Raw genomic sequence first — 12,439 nt, 5'->3', positions numbered from 1 at the left:
TTAATCTAATGCCAAATGACGCTGGTGCGGAACTTTTGGGACAAATTTGACTTGTCATGAAAAAGAACTTGAAATTGAAAGCTTCGGTGTTGCCGTTTAAGGCGCACTTCCTGAAAACAACTTTAGGGATGGAGCATATTTTAAAAATGACACATTGGACCAATTTAACCGGATTTGTTTTGGTTTGAACACAAGAACCGAGCAGCCAGTCTAAAATAGGAAGCGAGTGGTCCAAAACGTGTCGAGTGCAGCCGTCAAATTGACAAAAGAGGGCAGCACGCTTCTGCTAATGCGTCTGGACTAGAAGATCGGGTCGGGGTGAAGCGGGCCTGGTTCCACTCAGAGATGACGGCCCAACCCCCCCCCCCCCCCCCACCTCACCCCCTCTTCTCGTCTGCGCCGGCTCAGATCAGTTTACTTGAGTTCATCACACACACACACACGACAGAAGTGCTTGTGTGTGTCCAAAGTGTGCGTTTGTGTGCGTCTTTTGTGAACTATCAGCCAGACCACATCTGAAGACTGTCAAGAAGTGTGCTGAGGGAGCAGATTGCGAGCCGACGTCGTCCCCCCTCCTCTTCTTCTTCTTGGCGGCGTCCTCGTCTCACGAGGTGACCACTGGCTGACACACGTCGTCCTTCTTTGCTCCTTTTTGATGGCGACCCGCTACCGTGTGTCAGCAATTCGTCGCATTAGCTGCGAGGTGACGAGAAAAAGGACCGATTGGGGAGTCAAACGAATGTCAGATGTGAGATGAGCGTCGGAAACGCCGACAATCGGCCAAATGGTGTCAAAGACGAAGAACGGCGCCGTCGTGGAATGGCCTCGCGCACCGGCGCTCGTCTTTTCTGCAAAATCACAGAAGCGCGTCAGAAGACAACTTGATTTGCGGCCGGCCGTAAATGTTTGCATTCCAGCTGACGGATATAAACGTCCGCGGCGGCGAACGAGTCACATTTGGGATAAGTGCGAGCCGTTTTGTTCGTTCAAAGTTTTCTTTCATTTTAACCCGCGCGTGACGAATCGCGTCTCATCGTCTGACGCGGAGACCTCGCTTCGTTCAAGTCGAGTTCATTTCCATGGAAGGTGGCGCGCTATTTTCTCCATGCTACTTTAAAATTGGCTCCTAGTTTTTCGGGTAGTTACTGAGTTCGCTTTCTTCAAGCGATAGGCCGTCCCCGCCCCCCTCGTGTCCTGACCTTGGCTACGCGACTCACCTCGCGATATACGAGTCGAACATTTTGGAGTGGTCGTGCATCGCAAAGCTTTGTGTGCTTCCCCTTCATGCGACGGCCGCCAAGAATAACGCACATCGTTACTCACCGCATCGGGTCGTGCGGCAAAGTCGACGGGAGGGCAAAGACCGAGGTCAAACGCTCGAACCGATTTTAGACAACAGTGACTATTTTAGAAACAAACAAGCGACAGAATTTTCTGTTTCCTGCGAAAACCCCGAAAAAGTCCCAAATCAGAGATACAAAAAATAATTTGATGATGCGTTTGCTCTGACATGGTCGACGGCGATGAGCTTGCATCGTTAACATTTCCCCCCCAAAAAAAAACAAAAAATCTGATGAGGAGAGGTCAAGCGCCGAATAATGTCAGCAACGGCGATTCGTGACATTGCGCCGCCAGCGCGGGTGGTCCGGCACCATGCGGACCCCGATGCGAGGCCATGCCGCTCCAGAACAGCCACTTGAAATGATTTTATCTTCACAATGAAGCATAAAACCAGCGAGCAGTGGGGGAGGGGGGCTAATTTGGTCCGGAGTGTTTGCATGTCCCGCTTGCTGATCCCTTCTAATTGGCCGTCATTACAGCCCACATTAGCCTGTCGGCGCTCGGCCGCGGGGCCGGCAAACGCGCTGCTGGATGGCACGCTTTGCTAAATGTGAATTACACAACTAATGCTGGCGCGCCGCGCAACTGCTAATGTAAGCCACGGAACAGATGCCGGCGGCAAATATGGTCCGCTTCACCTTCTCGCAAGGCTGCCTCGGACCGGTCGAGCGGCCGCGATGGCTGTCGCTCGCTCCGTGATTGGCTCCCGCTCGTCGTTTTGTTTTGTGCGGTCGGCCGCAGTGGGAATGAAGCACCTTGGGCGAGCGGACGCCAAACAAAGGAGCGAGCGGCCATGTTGTTGGAGACGACGCTGACTCATGACGTGAATTTTCGTGTCCGCAAAGCGGATGCAATTGCAAATGCTGATTTGCGAACGCAAAAAATCCACCACGACGAAACGGAACCGCTCAACTTGAGGGGCGGCGACTTTGAATCGAATCTTTTGGCTTTTGCAACTTTGCTGACTTGAAAGAATGACTTCACTGCGGCTGATTTTGACTTTTTCTCCTCCGGACGAGCTTGTCCGGTTTGGACCACAGAAGAACAGAACGTTCCTGAAGCGCTGGCCTGTTTTTTTTTGTTTTTTTTCCCCCCCCGTCAACTTGTCGCGCTGTCATGGCTTTGACATGCTCGTTTGTTGGCCGCCACTAATCACATTGATTTCGGGATCACGGGTCCGCCGGTGGGCTTTTCGCCTCAAAATGGACCTTTCTAGGTCACACTTGCGGCCCGAGTGCGAGCGAACGTCTTGTTCTCGTGTTCAATCTCCTTTTTTTTTTACGTGCTGTCGATGTCATTTGGCGAGACGTGAATTGAAGTGTGGGGGGAACCCCGAAGGCCGCGTGCGGGTCACGGGCAAAACCGCGTCTCATGAAAAGTCTCGGATGTTCCTTTGGGATCTTGATGAGCGTTCGTGACATCTGGTCTGAAGGAGCCGCCGCCATCGCCGCTCTCAATAAGGGATCGGCACTTTTTTTTTTTCTTCTTCTCCGCCCTCCGCGACCGCATTAGAAAAAAGTCCGCAGAGCGTTTAGAAAGACGGGCCAAAGCGTCTGCATTGTCGACACTTCATCGGCGCGGAATATCCGAGAGGTCGCCTAATTGCTCCCTCCGACTTATTTGCCGCGACAGGATTCACTCATTCATGTGCACAATTTGTTTAGCCAACACCAAAACGCGCGCGTTTGCGTTGAGGGTGGAGTGGCGCCGTCCTTTCGGCTGAGCTGACTTTCTCGTAGGATGAACGCTGAGCGCTTTTAGCCGCTGCAAACCGCAAAGAGCGGCGACCTGGCAAAAAGGCGCAAAACGATCGACTTTGTCTGTCGCCGTTCTCCTAAGATGAAGAGAGAGAAAGAAATGAAGAGCGTTTTACGGGGCGCCTCCTTGAACGTCATCCGGTAGCGTCCGGGTCGCACATGGCCGCGTCTGGGAAGCAGATAAAGCCCCGAACGCAGCCGGCGTGAGGCGTGCCGGGACAGAACATTTGGACAACATATGGATTCACCTCTGAAAGAAATCAGTCGCGAGGAGCCTCCCCGCACAAGAAAGGCGAGACACTCGAACAAAAAGTGTCCCGTTGCCTTTGACCTCCGCTTCAAATACATTTGAACCTGTTGCGCTCTGATTTATGTGTGCACGTGTGTCACGTGCACACAGCGGATGTCAAGCATCCCGACACAAGTCAGTTAGACTAAAAGCACGTCAAAGAAAGCAAAGAAAATTTGCCGGTTCGCAAACGTGGCTACTGAGTTGATATCGATAGCGTGGACGATTCTGATTCTACGACGGCCACGGTCACAAGTCACATTCAGCGCTCAACGGATGTTTTGTTGCTTCTACATTTATTATTCCTTCATTTCAAAACAGCAGGGGCCCCAAAATTGAACCCTGTGGAATGCCGCGCACTACATTTCAACGGTAAAAGTATCAAATATCCGATTTACGTTGAACTTGTTTAGCACGGATTCTGAAGAATACTTTGACTATAACGCGGTATGAGCGAGTGTGCAACTTGAACATCGTCTGTCGAGCGAACGCCGATGGTTCGCGTCGTCTTCGTTTAACACGACACCCCCCCCCCCCCCCCCCCCCCGCCTTCAACTTGGGTGACCCCTCCGGCGGCGGCAGCGGCAGCAGCAGAGGCACATGTGCCCGGACTTTGGAAATATGTGCGGTCGGCTGCATGAGGAGGAGGAGGCGGCGGCGAGAAGCGAAGGGTTTTAATAAACAAGATAATGGCTGCCATACGGCCCTGCCTCTCATCTCCGCGCTCCTTCCACCCTCAACGTTCACGTTTTCGTCAAGAATTACGCTCATTGTTTGGCTCCAAGCCGTGAAAGACGCGAGGTCACTCACCGGTGGAGGGGGTATTAGACAGGATTGAGAGTTGGGGGGGGGGCAATTAAGTGGCGTCGGGCAGAGTTTTTCAAATCCAAACTTGACCGTGCTCACCAAACATTGTCTGTCCTCGACTTCCACTTCCATCCAATCCGACGCCATTTGCAGACGGACGCCGCAAGAGTGCGCTAACGGGAAGATAAATGTATTTGAAATCGAACCCCATCCGGAAGAATGTTTGCAACGCTTCCAAATTTGAGTGACTAAAAAAAAAAAAACTGAAAGTGCTCGTCTCTAAATTTCCATTTTGTTGCAATTCGATCAACTGCCGAGGGAAGACTTGAAGCGTTTTTTATTTGCGCGCTGCTCACTTTTGTTGCTTAATTTTTTTTTAGGTGACCAGCTTGAGGCCGTCCAGCAATTTTACACGACGAGCTAATTATTTTTGCGCTGGCTGCCGTTTACCCGAGCTGGCCTTTTACTCTTTTCTTTCCGTTTGCCAATTAGCCAATTTGCCTCCAGATGCCAACGCTTCAACTTTGCTGATAAAAGGCCCAAATCTCATCTCATCTGATCAAGTTGATCTCGCAACAAATTGAGAGCGATTGCTCGCTAACCTCCGTCTTCATTTCAAGTTTTGTCTGCTTTGTTTCTCCCAACGTACGCCGCCCAAAAAAAAAAGAGTTGAAGTCATTCCGAAAGCGTCTCTGCATGCAGATGACCTTTTGCGATACTAAATGGAAATTTTTCAAAGACTTAAATGAAATTTAAGCAAGAAGCAATTCCTTCAAAGATTCGTGAACGTTGGCTCCTGTTTTGGTGGTGCGATGCACTTAATAACGTCTGCGTTGGCGTCTTGGAAACATTGTCCTGTGCCCGCAGCCGCTCGCTGAGTTCTGACCCGATTGTTGTTTTTCGAGGACTTGCCACCGCTTGAGCAAACAATTTGTGCTCCACATGCAGATGCTGTAGCCGAAAATCCTCTTCCCTCGTTCTGACAGGACAGGACAGATTTCGCCCAACCTGGACTTCCTTCGTGCAATATGGTGAGAACATTTCCCTTTTGGAAAAGCGTTTCTTCTTTTGCAGGATATTATTTCATCGAGTGGAGTTGTGCTCTTGATGTCAAGTGCCTTCCGCTTTTTGTTGTTTGTTTTACGGCTTTGGCCTTGGAGGAAGGGATTTAAAAAATAAGAATGAAAAGTATTGACATTAATTGCACACCTTCAATTCATGTTCCCCCAACATGAACATTGCACCCCAAAAACTTTTTTTTTTTCTTGAGCGATTGCACGTGGGCCAAAGAAGAAGCCGTTTCATTTTGCCGTCCATCCCAATAAAGGCGCAGACTCGTGCGTGGCTGCCTCCTACAGGCGTCAAGTGGAACTGCATCACTCCTGCACCTCATGAATTTTAAGTCTGACAAGCGCTTTGTACTCGGGTGGTCCCTCTTGCACCTCTTTATCGGACAAATGGCTGTGCCTTGAGAAACGCAGCGATGTGTGTGTGTGTGTGTGCCCGCGTGTGTGTGTGCGCGGAGTGGGCCGCCAAGCCGCGCCATAAATGAGTCCGTGACATCTCAGGCAACAAAGTGAGTCATGACTGTGATCCATGGCGGCTGCTTGAAGTGCGTCCCGGAGTCGCGTCCCGCAAGGCCCGCCTCCGCGCCGCCGCCCTTTCCTTCTTGTTTGCGCACAACCTTTTCTTTTATTGAGCTAATCCTCTTCCTTCATTGTCTTTCTTTTTTCCCGCTGTCGTTAAGCCCTCCGAGGCCGCCGCCCGGCGGGCCCTTTTGCGCCAACTATTTTTGGCTCAAATGCTTCCGCTCGCAAGCACAAATGCAAATGGCGGCCCCATCGCATTTCCTGCTCCAACTGCATTTTCTTTTCTCAGCGCATCTCCCACGTGATCCCTTCCATTGTTTGTCGGCGAACCTGCGCAAAATACGTCCTCTTGCTCTGAGCGACCCGCTCGCTTCATTTTTTTTTTTTTACTAACATCTGGACGACTTCTACAAGCGACTCGACTTGAGCGTCTGGCGCGAGGCCTCCGGCGATTTCACGGCCATTGTTTTCCCGGGCAACGGGAGGCCCGGGGACGCCCCGCCCCCTCAATCCAGCTCGCCGTTTATCGAGTGTTTGCGCGGCCCCCTTGGCCAGACGCCGGCGGCCGAGGCTTGCCAGGCTGCGAGCGTGCCGCTCATCCTTGCCCGTCGGCCGCCGTCCGTAATTCACAATGACGGCGTGATGAAAGCGTAGGTGTCGAGCGCTCGGCGGGGCTGCGATGTGACGGCTTCTCCGCGTTTGTGAGATGCGTGTGCGCCAATCTCCGTCGGAGGTTAACAGCAGTCAAAGTTTTAGGTTGGACCACTTTTACAGATCAACATGAAATCGCGAGCAAAGTCGTGCATGCCGTGATCGCCCCATCCTGATGTTTTTTGTTTATAGCGAGCGCAGTCACAAGTATTTTATTTTTTTGGGGGGGCATTTTCTTCTGTTAAATCCTCTTCACTTCAACCCTGCGATGTCACCAGCCAATTAATTTCCGGGACCGTAACATTGCAATTGTCTAAAAGTCGCGGGGTTGCGCCATCTCCACTCGGAGGAGCAGCGAGAAGGCTATTAATTACGATACCTGCTGATCGTTGAGAGTATTAGCCCGTGCGGCTAACGCAGCTGCCGTTTGACCGCCACTGAGCTCTCTAATGTGTCCGCGGGGAAAAGCGGCTCTTCTAATTAATCCTGAGCTGACGGCCAAGCCAGGACATCCCCCAGGGAGGCATCTGGGGGGGTGCGGCGCGGTGGGAGAGTGGGGGTGGGGGGGGCGGGCGCACCAGCGCGCTTATCCACCGATTAGACTCGACGCCCTCACTTGGGACGATGAAATGCGACGCCGCAATTGTGGAGGAAAGTGATGGCACTAATGCCGAGACTCGCCGGAAGGAATCTTTCGAAGGCAAAACAACTTTGACGTTTTATTTCAATGTGTCAACTGGGCGGACGGGAGACCCGATCCGAACGCCGCACGCTCGATTGCGATCGGCGGCAGGTGGAAAGTGGCGCAGATTGTCGCATTTTCTTCACCGCGAAACATTTGCGAGAGCGCCGCGTTTAAGTTTGAACCGTGCGGAAATTATTAAATCGGAGGCGACGCACGTCGACGAGCATCGGTTGTCGCCGCGGACTGGCGTGAAGGAAATGCAGTTATGTGGGCGGTAGGATAATGTTTTTTTGCTTTTAATTTTTACAGGATGAAAATATGGAAACTTCTGAAGACGCGTTCTTAAAGATGTCCTTCATGCCTCTTCTCAGTCTTGCTTGCAATTTAATTTTCTCCAAATGAAAGGCCACATGCTCTTTGTCACTTGAGCACGTCAATTTCAAGACAAACCTTTACACACCAAAGCGTTCAACCGAATTTGGTCCAACGAAAATCCGCATTCTTAATTCAGACGTGATGTGAAATGTGAAATGCTTTCGTGCGCTCTTTGGGAACAGGACGTCTGCCACTTGTTTCAGCCGAGACAATTAGTGGATCTCTCAAATGTGATTTTTTTTTTTTTTTTGCCACTTTCAATCAGATGAAAAAGGGTGAGTTATTAAAAAAAGAAAGAAAAGAGAGCATATTTCTGTCCTGTCTCACGCGCTGAAAAGTTTGCGCGGTCTGAAAAGGTTGCCTGAATCTCATGCATGTTTGTCAATATCATTTGCCGGGCCGTTGGACCCGACGGAGGCCCGGCTGCTCCCTTAAGGGTTGCGTCTCAAATGCCAACATCTGTCTGCCAGCGGCGGCAGAATGAGACGCGGCGGCGACACCCTTGGCGCCGGCTATTCTCTGCTTGACAGAAGCCACGAGGTGCGACTTTGGAGATGAAAAAAAGCCCGATGATGCGAATTCTCCCGAGTGCGCGCGTGCGGCCCGTTCACATTCGCCGCTGGAGCGCTTGATGCCATCTTGCGGACGTCTTTAGTGGAATGTCGCATCGAAACGGCGCGTCATGCCGACGGCACGCGAGCCAAAGACGGAAATGTTCGTCAAGTTTGGTTCAATGAAAAAAAAAAATCTTTTTGATAAATGCAAAATATTTGGAAGGGATATTAAAAGTCGCCAGCCAGGCGGCCGAAACACCAAACTTCTTGAAGAGACAAAAAAAAAAACATTCTTTAGCATGATGGAATAGGACAAGAAAAAAAAAAGAAACAGGAGGAAAATATCAAGACCACCCCCAAGGACATTGATTTAAAAAAAACAAAACAAAATCTCTTGCCTTTGCTAAACACGTAAAGCAACGTGACATATTTGTTTGCTCGGTGACGCCCAAAAGTACACATCAAAGGCAGCTGGAGTAAGTTCCTTTTTCTTTTTTTTTTAACGAATACATTTAGCACCTTTTTTTTTTTTTTAAATGACAAACAATACATTTTTAATGCACGCGTCCCTTTGAAGAACACCAGAATAGAACCACCAAAGCGCCGCCGTCACAAAGTGCACAATCGGCACATTTTGTCAAAACACAGACGTTTATTTGCATTTGCTCTGTTTGTGTGTGTGTGTGTGTGTGTGTTGTTCCAGTCCAATCACATTTTATTAAATTTTTTTTTATTGATATGTTTGTGTGCCTGCAGACTCAACCAATGGGGCGCTTGGTTTGAAATGTCACCATAGAGACGAGCTTGAGGCGTCTTCCACTGAAGGTGAGCGACCGGCTTGGTCTCACAAACGCACACGCGCGCCTGACCGCTACCTTTTGAAGGCATCTGGACTTTGGGATTTAGGGCTCCTTGCAATATTAATGTCCAAAATGTCAGAGGAAAGCCACGTCGAAGAAAGGCCGCGGGATTGTAGCAGAGCTGTGGCCGCGAGAGACGTCGCTTCGATCCCGTCGGACCTTCGACTTGTCTTTCCTGACGGGAATTTTGCCTGAAATAATTGAGAAACGCACAAACTGATTTAGCATGGTCCGTGACAATATCGATGACTCCATTTCCCCCCCCCCATGAAAAATAAACGTCAGAATAATCCCAAAGTGTATTCTGCATGGCGGGCGACTGCGCCAAAAGTTCACCACAATGACGGTGATGGCTTCCTTTCGCTCAACTTTTTGATTTTGTCTCGTCCTCACGTCGCAAACGCGTTATTAGCAACTTGACGACTTCTGAACTCAATTCTGGACGAGTAAAACGGACTAGTCAGTTGCGCGTTGGGTCGGCTGGCGACGACAAGCCGAAGAACGAGACGGGCGCCGTGATGTTGAAAGTTTGGAGTCAAGCGATTATGCCGCTGATGACTCCCAGAAGAGGAATGTTATGTTTATCCACCTCAATTTAGACCCCAACCAATCTGCCCCCCTCCCCCTCCCCCTCCCGCATCTTCCTTCCCTCCCCGTAAATGAATCAAATTCAAGCAAGGGCCGCTTGTTGGCGTCTCCTGTGAGGACGTAAGCTCCTTATGACAAAATGCTTTGTTTGCCCCCCCCCCCCTTTAGTCACAAATCATTAAGTGCTTGGCTGGGGTGTTTTAGCGCGGTGGATGGCGTGGAAAACGACAAGCCGCCGCCGCCGCCATCGTCGTCGTCCCTCCAGCGCGCGGGATTACGAGGCCGCGTGTTTGTGAGCTTGTGACTCTAATGGGCTGGTAATTACCGTTTGTTTATGAGTTTATCGATGCGTGCCTCCACAGAGCCTGCGCTCCGCTTCCAGGCGATGGCGGATAAGCCCCCCCCCCCCCTTAAAGAGCCTGTTAGCTCGCATCGTGAACTCCCACTGTGATCGTATTAGCAGGACTGACACTTTTGATGTGCGGCGCTCGGGGTCCGGGGGCATGCGCCGATCTTGACATGAGCGACCTTGGCGCCGGCGAGCGATACGAGTTTGCATTTTGATGTTCCAGTCGAGGGATGCGAGGGCAAAATGCGTGCAGAAATAACGGAAGATCACTTTCAACGTCTGTCAATTCACACGTATAATCGGATGTTTATAAAATTGCACACACGCACGATGTGCAAAAATCCATTGTCACACACGCACACACACGCATCATGCTGACATGTGCCCCTCGGAGTGCGTCCGGGAGGTCCAGGTGACGCCTTTGAGGGCTCCGCCCCCTCCTCCCCCCTTGTGGGAGGTCCGCGGGTCCGCGCTGGTCGTTGGTGGCTCGCCAGCGAATCTTCGCTGAGCCCGGCGGAGATTTATTGAGGCTTCAGCCCAAATGACGCGTTCGCCTTTGCTCTCTTCCTCGGCTGCCAAGTTAAGCAGTAGCATAATTAAAACCCTCAAGAGAATCCCTTTCAAGTACACAATGGCCTCACGCACGCACGCACGCACGCAGTCTTTGCTGTCACGCTTGCACAAAGGCTAGTTGACCACACACACACACACATGTAGGCTGCATGTCTTCACACAGCGCAGGGCGGGATCTCATCAAATCTCTATTTGGTGTCAAGGAGGAAATTCTTTTCCACGTTGCTAGCGCGGCGTTCTGATTGGGCTGAACGCAAACGCACCGAAGCGCAACGACAACCAAAAGACGCACAACTGTCAATGTTCCAGTTCCAGAAGCTTGAAGGATGTTGTCCCAATTCAATTCAATTTGCACGTGGAATGTAAACTTTTGGCCAGTCAACTGATTTGAAGGCGAGACGCAATTATTTGTTTTAATCAATAAAAGTAAAGTAAAAAGAAAGGACACCATCTTTCTTTTCTTTTCTTTTTTTTTTCTTAACGACGACATATGGTGCAAAATTATGCAGCGAATGGCAAATGCAAGAATTAGCCAGAAGACACTCCCCTCACACACACACACACACACACACGCACACACCCTCATGTAGACGCTTCCACACGCAGCCACTATGCAGGACAATTACTCACGTTAAACACCAACAGATGCCATCTTGATTAAATTTGACCGCACAAACACAAATGGATGCAAGAAGGAGGAGGAGGAGGAGGGGGGGGGCGAAAGGGGGCTTGTCGGGGGCTGCGTCACGAGTTCTCACAACATGTCGATGTCGTGCAGGTCGCCCGGAGCGAGTGGCCTTGGATGTGAGACCCCCCCGCGTGGGGGACGTGCGCACACACGGATTGGACGTCCTTCAAGGTCTGTTGTGTGTGTGTGTGTGTGTGAACGACGCGATTTGACAATCATATTGGACGTGCGATTGGTCGCCGGACAGACAAGTAGTCTGCGTGGAAATGGACAAACATGATCGGTTCATTATTTTATATAAAGATGGACGCACGCTTGCATGGGCGTGCACGTCTTATTTATGGACTCAAGTACAAAAAAAACAAATCGGTGTCTGAAGCGTACGTCCCTGTTGTGTCACAAGAGAAGACCAAAAAGGAAAAACATCGGCGTCCCAGTTGTGGCGGCGACCTGCACTCGGGCCTCTTGTTTGTTTCTCATCTCCAGACACGTGCGCAGCGTTGGGGCCCGTATGGGTCTGGTGAGGCCCACTCGGGACCCGTCTAGTGCCCATCTGTTTATTTTGCCGGGGGGGGGGAATGCCCAGGAGGGGCACCTTAAAGGGACACTCCTGTTCCAGACAGGTAAACACAACACACACACACACTCACACCACTCTCGCGGGATTTACACATTTTGTGCATAAAGTAAAAAACGAAGAATGCTTGAAAAAGGTTTGCTTGTGACTCTACTGTTTTGTTTTCGGTTTTAAAAGTGACAGACTTTTGCAAAAATAGAGCAAGAATGTTGCGCGTTTGTTTCAAAATATAGCACACAAAACCAGAATTCCGCCGTCACATTTTGGTTGACCACAAAAAAGAAGTCCCACCCACCGGTCCACGAAAAGGGGCCGCGTGTCGGCCATTTTGGATTGAAGCAGGTTTCCCTTTTTCAATTTTGTTTCATTTTTCCATGCAAAATGTTTTAAATTGGGAATGTGGGAATTGTAATCGATTGCTTGCGGGTGCAACGCGCTCACAAAGTTTGAACCAAAATTCAAATAAGGCGAGTGAAAAAGAAGAAAAAGGTCGACTTTGTCGGCCGCGCGACTTCACATTTTGGTCCTCCGAGCTAATTTGACTTTGGAACATTTTTGGTGGGCAAACAAACGTACGTCAAGTCCAGCCACCCGACGTTCCCGAGCGGCCATTTTGTCTGCTTGCCGCTAAATTGGAACGACTTTTGCGGCAAATTTGACTTTTTCCGACGGCGTGTCGATGTGGAATTTGTCCTCGTTGGCGACCTGAGAAAAAAGAGAAAGAGCAGCAAACTGAAGTGACTCAAGAAAAGTGCG

The 12,439-nt window shown here is 50.5% G+C and overlaps 1 protein-coding gene across 1 annotated transcript in view; it reads left to right on the top strand.

Moving 5' to 3' along the window:
* The window catches only part of LOC148316241 (uncharacterized), a 59,381-nt gene extending 47,784 nt beyond the window's left edge, over positions 1 to 11,597 (top strand). The window contains exons 4-6 of the mRNA XM_088286869.1: positions 5,143 to 5,225; positions 8,805 to 8,873; positions 11,197 to 11,597. Coding sequence (XP_088142995.1) covers positions 5,143 to 5,225; positions 8,805 to 8,873; positions 11,197 to 11,318 — 274 coding nt within the window. The 3' untranslated portion in view covers positions 11,319 to 11,597. The remainder of the gene's footprint in view (positions 1 to 5,142; positions 5,226 to 8,804; positions 8,874 to 11,196) is intronic.
* The last annotated feature ends 842 nt before the right edge of the window (positions 11,598 to 12,439 follow it).

This window comes from Idiotropiscis lumnitzeri, chromosome 21, assembly GCF_059441095.1.
Source record: "Idiotropiscis lumnitzeri isolate Australia: NSW breed Sydney's pygmy pipehorse chromosome 21, RoL_Ilum_1.0, whole genome shotgun sequence".
Lineage (NCBI taxonomy): Eukaryota > Metazoa > Chordata > Actinopteri > Syngnathiformes > Syngnathidae > Idiotropiscis > Idiotropiscis lumnitzeri.
The sequence above is the reverse complement of the archived record's forward strand: the minus strand, read 5'-3'. Positions and strand labels throughout refer to the sequence as shown.